The following is an 18268-nucleotide window of genomic DNA, read 5'->3' on the forward strand; positions in this document are numbered from 1 at the left end:
ACGTGATGCGCTCGTGAGTTTCTTCTTGGATGGCAAGGTAGAAGCGTCAGAATTGACTAATCAGCCAGCTCGATTTCCTGAGGCGAGTTATGGAGAGACACTTGCTTGCTCGTAAGGTCACTTGAATATCTTTCAAGCCGCAACGTACAGGTATGGCCAGCTTTTTGCGCTTTCGATGTTGGTGTCAGCTGTTTTTGCGATGTGAAGCTTTCCCCCCGTTCGAAGAAGTCGCCGAGGGTACGCGCCATAAGATTACCCCCTTTTTTGTTAATCGATATCCTGCCAATCAAGCGTAGAATATCTAGCCCTCATCTCTTCCGTTGCTTAATAGGCTCGGAAGGGTTTTCTATCACCATGATTCCCATGCAAGTTGCTTCCATTGCCTCACATCATACCTGTCAAGATGACAACTTGCGGCCACCAACCTTTAAGCCGCACCAGGCACGAGATACGGGCGAGAAAGTCTGGTTAAGCTTTCATTGCGATAGGGGAAACGTCTAATATGAGCTCAATCAACTGCAGATCTCAAGAGCAGTTGGATGGGTCTCACAATACCAAGCCCTCGCACATCGGCACACACAAAGAGAAACATGCATACAGACACGAGCCTTCAGGGCAGCAGCGGGTGTTAACTCTGAGTCGATCATTCCAAGGCAAGGCGTGCAACCCGAGCTGGGTGTGTGAAATCATCAGGGGAAATATGCGTTAGGGATTGGGAGTTGCCCCTGTCCAAGTCCTGAGCGACCTGTGCGGTTTCACGGCAGCAAAGCTGAGGTGGTTAAATTAAGTAGTGGCTTTCGGTCCGTGGTCTTTCAAGAGCGGTCAGCTGAGATTGTCCAGGCTGATAGTCGGAAACTGAGATGGGCTGTTTGCTTGGGGTTTTTTCCTACCTCGTTGTCCCCTCCCTTCCAATGTCGCAGAGGTAGCTCAGTGTTCTTCTGACACTAGCAAAGTACGTTCTTATGGAGCGTGGATCCCTGAGAGGACAGAAGACGGCGGCTCTGATTGACAGTGAAAATACTACCAACAGCCGAGGAGTAATTTACTGTCTCTTCTTTGGGGTTTTACAATCCAGAACATTGCCGACTATGGGAACTTGGTCTTGGGCGGATCGGATCACAGGAAAGCAGTGATTCACATGAGTTCTTTCCCTCCTGTCAACCGAGATATTTTCTATAACTTAGTCATGAATCCCCAAGGTTTAGCTAACACTTCCACTGAACCCCTTTACATTGGTCTTTCCCTCTCAAATCTACCTAGGGAACCATACGGGTAATACATCTCGGCGCCTAGGCATGACCATTCGCCTTTCATCACCACCACTGTCATCCATACCTGCCAAGGGCCACGCGATCATGACTGCAATATATTGTCAGCCCCCACGTCTCACAGTCACAAGAACCGCGTTGCGCTTTCTGGAGGATTACACAATGGTACTTAGTGGACAAAACTGTAAGTTTTCCCGCGGTAGTCATGCCACTGGATCCCACACCCGCCCATGTGAGCCTCGAGACTCCGCCGCCAGCAGTCTCACACACTATTCCCAAACTCCGCCCTCATCTCGCTTGTCTCACCATTGATATCACAACGCCCGACTCGAGTTTTGCTCGTGTTACAGCCATTGAGCAACGTGAAAGTCTTTAACTCATCAAAATTATCATTATATAACAAAGGCTGATCCTAAGCCCAGGCGCGCTATTGAATTTTCGAGCCTCTGACTGCTGGAAATCCACCAGGCACTCCGGCGCGGAAGCTTCGGCTTGGTCTGATGACGGTGCAATGCTCCCCTGACGGATCTTTCTGTTTTGGGATTCTCCCCTGTCCGTACTCTGCGCCAGGTTTCCGTATTCGCCGCCTGAAGGCTAAGGACGATGGTGTGAACCGCATCATTGCGCCCTCGTCGAAAATCACAAACTAAACACTTTAGACACAAGCCAATCTTGTAGTCGTGAGCAGCTCGCGTCTACTTGAGCGACGTGACGCTTGATATATGAATGAAGCCGAAATGATTTCCAAACTTTCCTGGGACCCACAGCAGCCTGTCGTCTGCATTGCAGTCTTCTTCCCAAGCAGTTGAAGGCTTGTCTTATAACAATCAGAAGATCTAAGGTTCCAAGATATGCTTTTTCCCGTCTTGAAAACCACCTAGTTTAATAAATTGCTTCATTCGTGCCTTTTGGCACTGTACCTGCCAACATCCAATACCTCTACATATACAATACTTGCTTTTGCTTGCTTATAATGAAACACACTTCCTTTTCAATCCTCTGCCTTACAACTTCAGCCCTTGCCGAGGTTAACTTTGGCAACTGGCGTCCGCCGGTCCAGGGTGACCTACGATGCGGCTGCCCCGCCATGAACAGCATGGCAAACCACGGCTTCATCAACCGCGACGGACGCAACCTGACGATAGCGGCCGTGGTCCCTCTCCTGGTCGAGGTCTTCCACCTGAGCACGGAGCTGGCCACCATCGTAACCCAGCTCGGCCTCTCCACCGCCCCGAACCCGAGCGCGGGCACCTTTACGCTAGGCGACCTCAACGCACATAACCTGTTTGAGCACGACGCGTCGCTCTCGCGCAAGGACTTCTTTTTCGGCGGCGACGGCTTCACGTTTGACAGTGCTACATTTGGCCAGTGGTTCTCGCATTTCGACGGCGAGGAGTTCATCGACCTGGCGAGCGCTGCTGCGGCTAGGTACTCGCGCATCAAGGACTCTCGTGATCGCAATCCGACATTTTTCTACGACAACCTCAAGCGCATCACCAGTTACGGTGAGACGGTCAAGTTTTTGCGTACCATGGTGGACCCCAGGAACCATAAGTGTCGCAGGGACTTTGTTGAAATATTTTTCAGTAAGTTGTATACTGTTTTCAAGAAATTTAGCGGTCACATAGGTCCACAGAAAAGGCATTGGAGGTTCTGCTAACCAAGGCATTTCTTACAGGACAACAGCGACTCCCCTACAAGGAGGGATGGCGCAGACCTGCCACTGAAATTAGCGGGTTTTCTCTCGCTGGTGACGTCCTCGAGCTGGCGCTGCTGACACCTGAGAAGATGGGTCTGAATGATATTACTATGGACGTCTCAAGGTTCAACAGCCCAGCCCCAGGACCTGATCTCCCTCCAAAGCTTTCTAAACCGCCCACATCCGGCGAGCCTGGTGGAGCTCCTGGGCTCGGTGTCCCCGGCGGGCTTAAGCATCCCAAAGCCCTAGGGCTGTGAAATGGTTGTGCCGATCCGGGCTGCAATACCATAGTAATCGATGATGCTACTCAAGATTCAGGGGTTGTGGAGTCGGGGGTGGATGCTATGTGACTAATCTAGGGTGTTGTTATTTCACAGCAACAAAACGCCGAATCACAACAGGGCAGACCGTATCACAGTGCATATGATTACCGCTACATAACTATAAGCCACAAATCGAACACACCACTTCATAGCCACATACCGGCATCCGCTTGTACCAATCACGTCATGGCCGAGTGATGCCGCAGAGCTAAAGGTGGAGTTTGCGGCTTATACCGCGGACACGAGAGGTTGCCACGAGCACGATGCGGTTCACCAGCGACCCGCAGCTGAGGCCGCTCTAGCAAGAGCAGTGCCAACGACAGGCCGGCGATGAGGGCGATGGTTCAAGAAGGTAAACAGCGAGGGTGGGCGGCACCATGTCGCGCGTTAGTCGCACCAGCCGTGGATACATCCTCATAAGCTGCACGGGGAACCTTTCCCCGATCTACAAAATGCTCGACGATCTGGATCGGGATGAGCCTGTAGGGCGAGGCCACTGCCACCGCTAACGTCCATAAAAGGTCATGGGAGCAATTAAAATCAGTGAGACAAATTCTATTCTCGATATAATAATACATTTCATTATCATTACCAGTCTCTCAAACATCATCGCCTTTTCTTATTTGATCACGCCGTCAGGCCAATCTACCATCCATCCCACCAGGTGTAGTTGTTTGTCTGCTGAGCACTGTCCCAGACCAGCGGCGAGCTGGAGTCGTCTGGGCGCTCCGTCCAGGCCTTGGCCAGACCCTTCCAGAGTTTGACGTCCTTCCAGACGACCGTCTCGGCTGCACCCTCGTTGTTGGTCTTCTTGCCCAGCCCAATGTCGCCGGCAAAGAAGCTCAGGGCGGTGCTGTCGGTACGCACGGGGTAGATGCGGCTGGTGAGGGCGAAGCGGTCGTTGACAAAGACCTCGAGCAGCGACTTGTCGTAGACGACGGTGAACTTGACGTCCTCGGCCTTGCCGTCGACGGACTTGTATGGCGCAAAGTGTCCCTCGTGCGTGTAATTGCTAAAGACGCCGACGAGCGAGCTGCTGTGGTCGCGGTGCACGCCGATGGTCTTGGCCGCCGCGTCGTAGACGATGCTGGTGTACTCGGAGTTGTCGTGGCTCTGCGCGATGACGATGCCGGCAGTGCCGTTGGGGGCCGACAGCGTCGCCGTCAGGACGTACGAGTCGCCCACGTTCTCGGAGACCTTCTTGGGCGTGCCGGCCGTCACGGTGGCGACGTCAAAGGTGTTCAGGGCGGCGCCGGTCTTGAGCTTCTCGATGACGTCGGGCAGCGGCCTGATGCCCAAGGTCTGGGCGGTGAAGGCACCGTCCTTGGCGATCCACTCGTTGCCGTCGACGTAGTCGTGCTTCTGCACGCCCGGTGTCTCTAGGAGGAAAAGCTCTGTGGGCAGGGTGATGGCACCTGCGTAGCCCATGGCCTTGGCGACGGAAAACCTCGTGGCGTCTTGGATGTCCTCGTTTGCCCAACCCCACATCACCCGCCTGCCCGCGTTGCCCTTGCGCGAGTCGACGAACGAGGCTTGGGCGTAGGACAAACCCCAATCCACGGCGCCGCTGGACGAGGGCTTCATTTCGACGCTACCGTTGCTGCGGGCCGAGAGCTCACCGCGCGTCCACAGAGCCCACTGCTCGCGCACGTGGCGCGTGGTGTTGCCGCCCTCGGCGCCCGTGGTGACGAAATAGACGCCCTTGTCACTGCCGTTCGCCTTGAGCTCGAACAGACCGCTGACCTCAAAGTTGTAGCCGTAGGAGCCCGTGACGTCGGGCTCGCCCAGGCTTGCGTTGGCGGCAGGTTCCCAGAGGGCACCGAGGAACTTCCAGTCGGTCAGGTTGGAGGCCGGGGCTGCGTAGAGGGGCATGCGCGGGCCGAGGAATCCCGGGCGGGCGGCGCCGGGGAGCTGGGCCGGAACGTTTGGTCCCTTGAGACCTGAGCCCAGGACGGCGTAGTAGTGTGGCTCAGAAACGTTCCGCAGCGCGTCCAGGTCAGGGTTGGAGAAGAGTGAAGGGTCGCGGAAGCCGGTGACATTCCAGCCCTCGGGAGGTCCGGGAATCACGATCCCTTGATCCTGCCAGGTGATGCCGGCGTCTTTGCTGGTGAAAACGGCTTGAACCTCAGTGCCCGTCTGGTACTTGATTTTCCAGTTGGTGGGCAGGTGGTGGATGCCGGTCAGCATAGTCAGGAGGGTTCCGTCCTCCTTGCCGTGAAGGTTTACCGTCTGGGTAGTTCCGGTAAACACAGATAAGGGGGCACTCTTGAAGTGACCAGAAGGGAAGGAGACGGCTGAGTCGTTCTCCCAGCCGCGGACGTCAGTCCAGTGAAAGAGGTCCTTGGAAACGGCGTGACCCCACGAGACGTTACCCCAGTTGACGTGGTTGGGGTGGAACTGGTAGTGAAGGTGGTACGTGTCGGTGACGGGGTCGTGAACGGCACCACAGGGGTCGTTCATCCAGCCCGAGGGCGAGATGAAGTGCGACCGAGGCCTCCATCGCGTGAACAAGGTGTTGTTGCCCGCCTTGTTCAGCAGCCAGTCCGCAGTCAATGGCTCGGGGACCGAGGGAGCTTGAGCGGCGGCGGAGGAGACGAGCGCCAGAAGCGCCGACGACACGAAAGTGAACTTCATCGTGCTTGTGTTATTGACGACGGACGGGGGCGGAACAGATCACGCTCGATCACAACGACAGGGCGGAGGAGGATGGTGGAAGGCGGGAAGCCCGAAGCCATGTGAGCAAAACAGCGACATGTCGATCGTTTTGTATTTTTTTTTTCTTTGGGACCCAAGGTTAACTTTGTTCCGTACATGCATGCTCCGCAGCCAAGTTGCATTCCCTAATTTTGCACTCGAGTCAGAAAAAGTACGACTTTTTCACCAGAAACCCCAGCTTTCATCAGGAGATGCGGGGAACTTTGCGGGGCCATGCATTCCAGAGGCTTGGGTGGTGAAATGACGCATGGGATTAGCACCAATTTCTGCAGCCAGCTCGGTCGTTTTGCGGAGACCGCCAAGGGTATATGAGTGGTTGGCGGTGGGAAACTGGGGAGTTGTTTTCACCTTATTTTCGTTACCAAAATTTCTCTGACCTCGTGAGAACTCTAGTCTTTATTTTCTGGGGATTTTTCATCGACACTGGGTCGCAAGTTTCTGGTTTTCAAAAACACGGGAAGCCAGCTCATGACGTCGCTCTGCGACTGTCGACACAAATTAGCGGCTTGAGCCTGGGTTGGAGAAGTTGGGGGAGCCCTGCAGTGCCATCAAGTGGGGGATAAAAAAAGACGGAGGTGAAAAAGTCAGTCTTAAATATTATTACACGGTGTTATCACGCATATTTTTCATGCAAAATATACGTTTGAATTGGAAGATAACAGTGATTCTATGACTGCCATTTGTCACATTGCGTTTTTAACTTTTTTTTTTGTTTTGTTTTTCTTTTTCTTTTTCTGGAGCATGTCACGTCTGCGTTAATCTGTCGCCCACTTGCCGCGTCTGCCCCTTTGGAACTCTCTCTCTCTCTCCTTGGTGGCTTTCAAATACCCACTTCTTTCTCCACGCCAAGGAGCCCGTTGCCGTGGTTTGCCACGCTGAGCAAAAATAAGTCCTGGTCCTTGCCCGCGTCCTTGGAAAACGTCAATACAACCACCTCCTCGGTACAACGTCAGAATAAGTAAGTGATCGTCCTGATTTTTTTTCGCAGTCCGCCTGGCCCCGAAGTTAAATAAAGTCGTTTCCTAGCAGTCGGCAGTTACGTAACAACGAAGTCTAGATCGACGTCGACCGTGAGCAATGCTACAGTACATTTGTACCGCTGAACAAAGTCGTGTGGTTACCCGTCAACGCCTGCGATTTTAGAAATACAGTAAAACATTATCCAATTGCGAACTTTTCAAACCCATGTACCCGTTTGCATGTATTCACAAACATCTCAGGGCAGGCAGCATCCCGTTTCCCATTTCATCTTATCATTTATTTCATCAAGGAAATGCTATCATACCAATGACTCAAACCCGTAGATCGAAATAGCATGCTGACAAGATGGGATCCTGACCCAAAATTCGGTCGGTACCAACAAAATGCCAACCAGATTAAGATGAGACTGCGTATTTTCCTACTGGTAGGTAAGTACCTACTATGTATTGGCCTGCCCCTTACATATCCACAGCTATGCGGTTATTACGCTTATTCCAAATCTTAGTCCGGTTTTCCGTTTAAAGTCGCAATGGATCAGCATTATTCAATTTGCATGTTTGAAATCCGCTAACATACCGGTGGTTGTCTATCATATGCAAGTTTATTGTAATTAAACACTAATTCCTACCAGTATTATTCAACGCTGCCGTAAACTCAAAAACATTGTTGAAAAGTGGAAAGTCAAATAGGCTCATTCTCACCGATACGACTCGGTATTTCCGCTCCACAAACGTCATGTGATGAAGTGGGAAGATCAATCATGGCTACCCCTGCTTGCTGTAAATAACAAGTCCGCCATTTTCGTCCTATTTTATCACGGAATTAAAAAAATAAAAAACAGTTCGGTTCGCGATGTGGTTAGCGCATTAATAATAAAATTGTAAGTAACAAAAATGACAAATGCTATTTATGTAATATGCGTAGCAATGTGTCTGTTTAAAAGCTCCCCGTTTCAACGGATTGCTATAAAGGACTGCCTCCCCAAGCCAACTAACTGCTCGGTCAATCGGGACCCATCCGGTGAACAACCTCGAGATGCGTCGGTGTCCCCGTTTGTTCCTATTATTGCGTGACTCGTAAATAGAATTACGCCCCAAGGTTATTATGCAAGGTTTGGAATATGTCTCGATTATTCCCTTTATTCTTTCCTGACTGAGCACCATTTACCTCAATAAGAGTGAGATTATACTTTATAATTAGGTATCAAATTTCATCTTTCTCAATCACTTGAGCAACATCAGCGTCTTCGCCCTTCCGATAATATCATACTTGTCGTAAGGGAATGTGCAGGGAACTACTGCCACTCCGTGGCAAGATGTGGCCAGACAGCAAAATTCAAGTATTGGCGGCAAATATGACTACCTTCAGCTAGCTGACCTGACGAAATGACAAGTCCTCTGAGGCTAGGAGCTGTAAGAGTTACATGGACCTGTTCAATTGTCGCCAACTCGCAGTTTAGCCAGTCTCCGCGCACACGTGTGCTTGAAAGTAACAAACATTCGGGTTCGGAGAAAACCGAGTTCAGAAGCTGAGTGGTTGCGTTTGCTCGGTGTTATCCAAACGCAGCAAACTACAAAACAGGCGAACAGATTGTCAAAAAGTGGCAAAGGTGATAAAACACACAAGACCGAGGATTGCCCAGTGGGTACCCACCTGAGTACTACAGTAGTTCGGCCCTCACTAAACTGGTACGAAGAGAGAAAATATTGAACTTTGGATCTGTGGCGTCCAGAAACGGAAGCTGGGGCGTCTAAAAACGGACTGCTTCGCCCCCTTCGCTCCCCGGTAAACCTACGGTCGCCATCTTATTGAAGTTTTCCTTAAGATATACCCACACAGCCTTCACGAAATTGCATGTCCATACCTCCCAGGTAGGTGCTCCAATCGCCAGTGCATGGTGCAAGATTATCATGGGCTTATGCAAATTGGTTTAGGGTAGGCAGTAATGGCCTCAGGATTAAATGCTGAGCCATATATTGACAAAAAGCTCAAATTAAGGGTGTGGCTTTTCCACAAGCTACATTACAACCAATTCTCCGCGTTGACAGTGCAAATAAATAGGTACCGGTACATAACGCCACCCAAAACCGTCCGACAACCCACAAGCCAAAATCCACGCACGTGCCCGCCAACTGTAAATTCTAACACCATTTTTCGCTTTATTTGACTTGCGACAAACGAGCGCATGTATATTTTGCGATTGACAAAAAGAGCATCCTTGGGCGTATATTTCGTTTCGATTAAAATATATGGATGTGCGCGCGCGTGTTTTTCACAATTTAAAAATCAAATAAAAAAAATGGTGTCAAGAATTGCCGTTGCGACTGTCTTGGAAATTTTGTAGCCTATACATACGGGCGGGCGGGTGGATATGTTGACGCGTGGGCACGTGGCCCCCTGGGTGGCTTTGCGTGGCTTTGCGTGGCGCTATATTGGCTGTGATTCAGTCGTTCGGTTGTTATAAAACAATCACGTCCGTAATTAATGGCAAACTAAGCTAAAGGTATATGCAGAAAAAGTTTATATAGCTTATTCAAGACACGTTGACAATACCAACGAAAATACAAAGGAACGAGATCGCTAGGATCATTCGGATTAGTGAAAAACTTCCCTGCACGGTATGGAGGGTATGGAGGAGGGTATGGCGAGGAGATAGTATAATTGGGGAGGATGGCTAAATTTTTTGAAGGGTTTTGTTTCCAAACGAGCAAGTAGAGTTACTTACTGCTATCGCCTCGCAGTCTGAGCGTCCTTGTAAGTAAAGATTAAAGAAAATTGGGATAGAATGACCAAACCTCTTTCATCTATGCCAACTACGCCAATAATACAACAACTGTGAAGATGTGTGGCAATATCTCCGGCGCAAATTCCACATGTGGACTAGTTCACTAAGGGAAAAAGAACTACGAAACGTCGAATCTCTAGTAATAGGTATCCAAAGTTGGGGAAATCGTTGGGGAGAGAAGGTTTGTAAATGATTTGATCGCCAACGAAGCCGTAAAGACCGCCTTTCGGGTACTTCCGACCGAACTTACAAATTGGGGCGAATTAAACGCCATATTAACAAGAGTGGATTTGGCGTACTGGGCGGCGGACCCAAAGGATAAAAGTAGAAAGGATCGTCTTTCGTCCCAGCGTGGACCTGTTGCTGTACCACAGGATCGTTATGTTCCAGCATATCGAATTCGGCACCACTGTCACCACCTAGGAGCCGGGCCTGGCAATACATTAGACAGGAGCAGTTGTTCCCTGCGTAATAATTACGTGCGGGCCTCTGTATTTACGGTCCGGGCCCTGACGACTTTTATTGTGTGCGAGAGTGCAGACGGCGAAAACGCGCGGGCTTATGGCGAACTGGCACGGATTTTCGATAATATTATACGATTCAAAAAGCCACTGGCTAGTGTTCGTCAAGCAAGTAGAAACGGCATCAAGTATTTGCTTGTAAGAGCGCATCGTTGCGCGTAACCATGATTTTATTGGGGTGAGAGAGCCAGGCAAGTGACTAGCCCGAGGCCATTCCACGGGAGAACATCTGCTTATATCTTTGCGTACACAGCATCACCACCATGACTGAGAAAATACCAGGTCATGAAAATAACCTAGGAAATGCATACAGGAAACGAGATTCACACTGCTGGATATATATCACTGCATCTCACCTGGCTGAGAACAACTATCCAGCTGAGCAGTAACCATGATCACCATGGACTTTTTTGCCGTATCACGTGGCTACATGGATACCGTGCGGCGCTCAATCATGGTTGTTCCCAGACCCTATTGTCAGGAAGAAATGTGACTATCAACCCCGTACCAAATCTTAGGAATGTCGGCCCAGTTAAAGAGGCATCGCGATACAAGGATACAAGGGATCTACTGGAACGATTGACACACTTCTAGGCTTGCTTCGGTATATTTATGAGCACGTACGTTGCAAAACAAACAGAGTCGCTTCGTATGGCCGGATATTTCAGGAGTTTTTGCATTATAGGACGGGTGTTGGTTCAAACTACAGTAAGGCCTGCCAAAACCCGCCCATGGGGGCCCGCGCCGGCCCAAATAGGTGGGTCGGGGGGCCCGCGGGTAGACTGTAATATTTATGGGGGGGCCCAACCCGGCCCAAATTTGAACGCGGGTTTTCTTGGCAGCCCGCGGGCCCCCGTAGGTAAAACCCGTAAATACGTAAATATTTTAAAATTAACATTTATAAAATTCCGAAAGAAATTATACTAAAATAAACGTAATATAAAATAATATATTTTCCAATATAATTATTATTATTATTATTATTATTATTATTATTATTATTATTAATTTTTGTTTTTTTTCGTATATAATAAATTAAATTATAATAAAAATAAAAATAACAAATATTAATTGTAATGTTTTTTTTTATTAACCGAATATAAAATACGAAAAAAAATAATTTATTTAACAATATTTTACATTTAAAAATTCCTTAAATTACGCCTATACGATATATTATTCCGTACCCGTTTTAACGCCCTAATTGGAATTTTTATAAAAATTTTATTATATTTTAATCCAATTTAAATAAAAATAGGTAATATAGGCATACGGTTAATATTAGCCCGAATTGGGGTATTATTAACGGCCATTTCGATAATATTATTTTTATCGGAATTAAAATTATTATTTAATTTATTTAAATTGTGGATAAAACCGATAAATTCCGTAAATTTATCGTATTTAGTTTTTTCGTTTTCCGGGTTTAAATATTCGTTTTTTACGATGATAATTTTAATACCGACCAAAAAAATAAATTTTTTTTTAATTAAAATATAAATAATAATATAATCGCAAATGGCAAATAAATTTAAAAAATATTAATTAAAACCGATAAAATTGCCTAATTATAATTATAAACGTTCGATAAAAATTAAAATAACAAATATAATTAAAATATCGCGGGTAATTTGGGCGAATTTTGGGAATTTTATTTTATATATAGCTTATTAATTAAAAATATTATTATCGTTTTTTATAATTAAATATAAATAAAAATTAATATATATAATTATCCGTATAACCATCCGTATAACCATTTATATTTTAAATTATAATAAAATTAATATATTACGTATTTTATATTAAAAACATTTTTACTTTTAACCGGATATTTTTTTCGACGGATCGATCGATAAAATATAAAAATTTTATCGGGTTTAAATTTTAATTATTTATATATTTGGATTTTTTCGGATTTGGTTTACGTTATAAAATAAATAAAACCGGATTAATATCCGGTTAAATTAATTTTTTTTTCAAATGGAAATTCGGATTTCGTTTTTTCGAATATAATTCGGTTAAACGTTTAATTTTTTTGGCGATTAAATTTTTTACGCGTTGGTTAATATATTTTACATAATACCGTAAACGGTTTTTTCGGAAATCCGTACGCGTCGGGAAAATTAAAATAACGGCCAAAAAATATAATTTTTTAACGTAATAACGTTAAATTAAATCGATATATTTGTCCAATTTTATTCGCGCCGTTAAAATTACGGCTTTTAAATTAATATATTATCCCGTTTATAAATATTTTCGAATTTTTAATTAAAATTTACGTTCGAAATTGGTAAAAATTATATTAATAATTCCTAATCCAAATAATACGTATATAATTATTTTTATTTTATTTGCTTTAAAAACGTTAGTAAAAACCGTTATAATTTTAATCGTCGCTAATAAATATTTTAAAATAATCCAATTTTCGTTAAAAATTCGAAATTTAATTAAAATGGCATTAACCGGATCGTTTTAACTATTTGGTAAAATACAATATTATTAAATAAATATTTTTATAATTTAACAAAATTAAAAAATACGCGTAATAGTTAAAATGGTCGAATTCCATTTAATTTGTATATTTTTAATTAATAATTAAAAACCTTTAAATTTATATTTACCGGTAAATTATTGCAAATTGCAAAAAAACTTTATCCGTTTAAGGCTTTAATAAAATAAAACCGCCAAATATTTTAACTAATATAAAATATTAGGTTAAATAATATTCGAATTATTTAATATATTAATATTATTTATTTAAACGATAATATATTTTGGAAAAATATCCCACGTTTTATTTTCGTCCGTATTATTAATAATTAAATTTTCGTTATTATAAAAATTAAACAAAAAAACGCGGAAATTTGTTTTGGTAATATAAAAATTTTAATATATAATTTTTTTTACAAATTGTAAAATATAGGCCATATAAAATAATTGGGAATTATAAACCCGAAATTCCACCGTTACGTTATTAACGCGAAAATTAAATATATTATTGGCCGTAATAACCAATATTTTACCTTCCAATTTATATTTTACAATAATTTAGGCCGTAAATTTTATTAATCGTTTTTTCGTTTTATTGGCGTTAATTATAATAAAATCCAAAATAATATAACGGCATATCCAATTATTATTTACGTAAACGGCTATAATACCCCAAAAAATATATTTTAAACCTAGGTTAATTTACCCGTTAATAATTAAAAATATTTTCCCTTTTCGGGGAATATTAACCAACGTTTAAATAATAATATTTTTAACCATTATTTTATATTTTTTGGTAAATATTTGTAATAAAGGGACCTTTTATTGGTCGTTTCGGGCTTATACGAACAATTTAAATTCCAAATCGTATATAATATTAAATTTTTTCCGTAACGAAATATAAAATTGGACGTAGGATTTTTCGATTTTATTTTTCGAATATTATTATACGTTTTTAACCTATATAAATATATAATATTTTATTAACGTTACGTAAATAAAAAAATAATATATAAAATAAATAAATTAAAATTATAATGGATAATTATATAAATAATTATACAAATGGTTATATTTTTTTAAAAAAAAGTAATTTACCAGCCGAAAATCGACGTTAATTAATATAATATTACCGGACGTCGTTTAAATTTCCAATCTTTTTCGGGTATAAACGATAATATTACAATACCGTATAAAAATATTTATTTCGTTATATTATTATTGGCTTTTTTTATTAAATTGGGGGTATTTTAATATTTGTATATATTATTTGCAAATAACGTATAATTCGCCGTTATTTCGGGAAAATTTTTATTGGTAAAATTTCCAAATTTTTACCAATTTGGGTTTTTGGAACGTTTTTAAAATTAAATCGATTTTATTTTTTTTTAAAATTTAACGGCGAAATTAAAAATTAATAACGAATAAATTGAAAAAATTATTTTATAATTTAGGGATATATAAATAATAAACGTTATTTTTTCCGCCGTTTATTACAAATTTATTACAATTTATAAATTTATAATTTATAAATAACGTAACGATAAATTCCGTTTCGGTATTTTGGTTAAAATTTAAAAGGAAATTATTTTCGTTCGAATTTACGCTAAATCGATATTATACGGGCGTTTTTACGTTCGAAATTTTATCGTAAAATTCGTTAATAAATTTAATATTTGGGAAAAATAATTTTTCGATTAATTCCCCCAAAACATTTATTAATTTATTTATTATAATTATATAATTAAAAATTAAAAAAAAAAAAAAGAAAAATAATAATCGGTTTATAATATAAAACGTTAAAAATTTTTTTATCGATTTAATTCGTTCGTTTAAAATTTAATATGGAATTTTAAATAATCGATATCGGATTTATTTCGGCTAACCCCTTTTTTTTTAAAATAAAAAAAAAAAAAAAAATTTGGAAAATTAACGAATTTTTTTTTTTTCCCAAATTATCGCTATTATTTGTATAATAAATTATAATACGAATAAAATAAAAATATCGCGGATAATTACCGGTTTTTAAACAAACATTTCCAAATATTAAATAAATTTTTACCTATTTAACTTTTATTTTATATTAATTAATCGAAATTAGATTTTTTATTTTTATTAATCGTACCCAATTTATACCGTTAAACCCGATCGAATAATTAAATCTTCGATTACCCGTTCGATTACGAAAAATATTAAAAATATTACCCCCGGATATAATTTTATCCCAAAATTTAATTGTAAAACGAGGTCGAACGAAAAAAATTGCGAAAAAAACGACGGAAAGCAAACTACCAATTCGAAAAAATGGCCGTATTAATAACCAAATAGCAAAAAAAAAATAACGGACGAAAAATTATATAAAACGATTTAAATTTGGAAATAACTATAAATTATAATGGTTATATTAAATAATTATATATTAATATATTATTTTAATTATTATATTAAAAAATATTCGCCATTTATAATTTAATACGGATTTATTAATACCCAAAATCGTTTTTTAACGTATAATAAAGGATTTAATAAATACGGTTGCGCTTTACGTTCGTTTATATATTTAAATTAAAGCTTTAATAGTCTTACAAAAAACCGGGGAAATATTTTTAATATAATTATTTACGGTTTCGAATTTGGCTGCTATTTACGCTAAACGGATTACGGTATTTATTAAAAATATATCCTTTATCCGATTTATTTTACAAATAATAGGGTATAAAATAAAATTTTAATAAATAATATTTATTTATTTTTATATTTATTTACCTATATATTTTTTTATTTATTTAAATTATATTCGTTTTATTTATTTTATTTATTTAAATTGGTTAAAATATATTAATTTATTTAACGCAAAATTATAAATAAAAAAAACTTTTAATTTTAATTTTTTTTACTAATTTTAAAAAGGGTTGGAAAATAAAAACTTTTTTTACCGTTAAAATTATATTATATTAATTTTAATAATTATTATAATTTAATTTTTTATATTTTAATTTTAAAATATAAAAAAATCCCGTAATTATCCACTGTAACCGTATTTGGATATAATTTTATATTACAAACAAAAAATTTCTTTTAAATTCTTTAAATATTTTATTATAAATAGGTTTTATAACCAATATTTATAACCCTTTTATTTTTTTATTTATTATTTCGCCAAAATCGGGCATTTTAACCCAATCGGCGGTAATAAATGGAAATATAACCCATTTTTGGGCATTTTTCTAAATAACCATTCGGTAAATTATTCCAATCGATTTACTAAATATATTTGTATATATTTTATAAAATATTTATTTGGCCCAAATACGGCATATAGGGGCTTTATAATTAAACATTTTATATAATTTTTACGCGCGGAATTTAGCGGTATTTATAATATAAATATAATTTACAATTAAAGGTTTAGGTACGTTATAATAAATAAAAACGCGTAATAAGGTTTTTTTAATAAAGGTAAAAAATTAAATAAACGTAAAATAAACCGTCCTATATTATAATTGTTAAATTTGGTATTATAATTTTTAATTTGGGGAATATTTATTTTGTTTTATTTTCGAATATTTGGTATATTTAATTTATATTATAATTATAAACCGTAATATTTTTTACCCAATAATATATTTTGGTAACTAAATACGTAATTAAGGAATATTAATACCGATATATAATATAATAAACGGAATTACGTATTACCTAATATTATTAATTAAAAAAAATAGTAATTATTTTATATAATTATTAATTATTTACTAATTTAACCATTTTTTTTTAGGAAAACGTTAATATATTACCAAAATAGGTAATTTTATGGCGAATTTGGCGTATTATTTTACTAATTTTTATAATATTGGTAGGCGAAACGCCTTTAAAAAAATTGTAAAAAATTTAACGGACGAATTTATTTGCCTTATTTTGGTAATTAATTTATTATAATAATAAAATAGCGATTATCTTTTCCCATTTAGGTATTATTTTTTCAATTTTTTTAATGGGGATTTAAAAAAAAATTTCGAAAACGTTTTCCAAATTGTTAAAATTGTTCACGTTTTTCCAATATTCGTTATTAATTAGGGCGGGGATACGTATTTTTAAACCAAATTTGGATTATAAATTTTTTTAATATTAATTTTAACGTTTTTTAAATAATTATAGGAAATAATTATTATAATTTTATTATTTTAAATGGTTATATAGGATAATTATTTATTTTTTGGCAATAAACTTTATTTTAAATTTATTTTCCATTTGTTTTTATTTAAATTTAATCGACGTTATATATTTATAATTAACGCTTAATTTCGATTTTTACCGCGATAATATTATATTAAATCGTTTATACGCGCGGTTTACGAATAATTTAACTTTATCGCCATTATTTGTTTATTTTTTAAATTTTTTATTACGGTTTTATAAATTTTGGGTTTTGCGACCGATATTATTATTTATTTTACGTTTGGGTATTATTTTTGGTTAATTTTTAATTATAATTAAAATTATTGTAAAAAATACAAATTTTTACCCATATTTATTAGCGATATTTATTTTTGCAAATGGTGGTTTTTCCAATATAAAGCAAAACCGCGATCGAATTATAAGGTTGTAAAATTTGTAAAAATTTAAAATTTTTATTATTGTAATTAAATTCCAAAATTCGGAAATTTTTTTATAAACGGTATTTTCCTAATTGGGTTGGCCCTATACCCACCCCGCATTTTATCCAATTAAAAAAACGTTATTATTTAAAAAAATTTTTACGCTAATTTTAATCGGATTTAACCTCGTCCTTTTATAATTTTTACTTTTTTTTTTAATAATCGCGTAATAATTTTCGGTTTTTTACCCGATTATTTATTTAGCCCCAATTATTACCGATTTAAATCGTTTATTTGGTAATTATCCTTTATAACCATTTTATTATTTAATTTTAATTAACTATAATATTTTCCCTTTTATATTTTATTTCCGTTAAAACGTTTTATAAAATTTTTAAAATAAAAATAATACGTAAATTTTATACGGGTAAAACGCCCAAAATACCTTTTAAAACCGCGGATAAAACAAATATCGCTAAAAAATACAAAAATATACGTTTTAAACCCGGTAATATATTTTTACTTTTTTATTATATATTTAATTTATTTATTTAATTTTATTTTAATTATTATTTTGCGGGAAATTCGAAAAATATAGCGAATTTTCGATTTAATTATCCCTAAAATACCTTTTTAACGTTTGGTCCGAAAAATTGCCTACGAATATTTACCTAATTGTAGATTTTTTACGTTTATTATCGTAATTTTGTAAAAAATTATTAAAACGTTTTTTACCAATTTTTTTATTGGTAAATTTTTTTATTTTTTTACGTTATAACCATTTATTATAATTATTTTAATATAAAATAATTTCCAATTTTTATATTATATACGTTCGCCGTATTATTATCCAGGTTAAAAATATAAATTTCGTTAAATTTATTT

General features: G+C 38.6%; 3 protein-coding genes across 3 annotated transcripts; 2 read left to right on the forward strand and 1 right to left on the reverse strand.

Annotated features, from left to right (window-relative positions):
• Window positions 1-2241: 2241 nt before the first annotated feature.
• PgNI_02166 (uncharacterized protein) lies at window positions 2242-3224 on the forward strand (the record flags this gene model as incomplete). Its single annotated transcript, XM_031122233.1, has 2 exons — window positions 2242-2854; window positions 2947-3224. The coding sequence occupies 2 exons, from the start codon at window positions 2242-2244 to the stop codon at window positions 3222-3224; spliced, it is 891 nt and encodes a 296-aa protein (XP_030988077.1).
• Window positions 3225-3935: 711 nt separating this feature from the next.
• On the reverse strand, window positions 3936-5924 carry PgNI_02167 (uncharacterized protein; the record flags this gene model as incomplete). The annotated part of the gene is made up of 1 exon (XM_031122234.1): window positions 3936-5924. The coding sequence occupies one exon, from the start codon at window positions 5922-5924 to the stop codon at window positions 3936-3938; it is 1989 nt and encodes a 662-aa protein (XP_030988081.1).
• Window positions 5925-10683: 4759 nt separating this feature from the next.
• Window positions 10684-10785, forward strand: PgNI_02168 (uncharacterized protein; the record flags this gene model as incomplete). The annotated part of the gene is made up of 1 exon (XM_031122235.1): window positions 10684-10785. The coding sequence occupies one exon, from the start codon at window positions 10684-10686 to the stop codon at window positions 10783-10785; it is 102 nt and encodes a 33-aa protein (XP_030988366.1).
• Between the last annotated feature and the right edge of the window lie 7483 nt (window positions 10786-18268).

This window comes from Pyricularia grisea, assembly GCF_004355905.1.
Source record: "Pyricularia grisea strain NI907 chromosome Unknown Pyricularia_grisea_NI907_Scaffold_1, whole genome shotgun sequence".
In the NCBI taxonomy this organism is placed as follows: Eukaryota; Fungi; Ascomycota; class Sordariomycetes; order Magnaporthales; family Pyriculariaceae; genus Pyricularia; species Pyricularia grisea.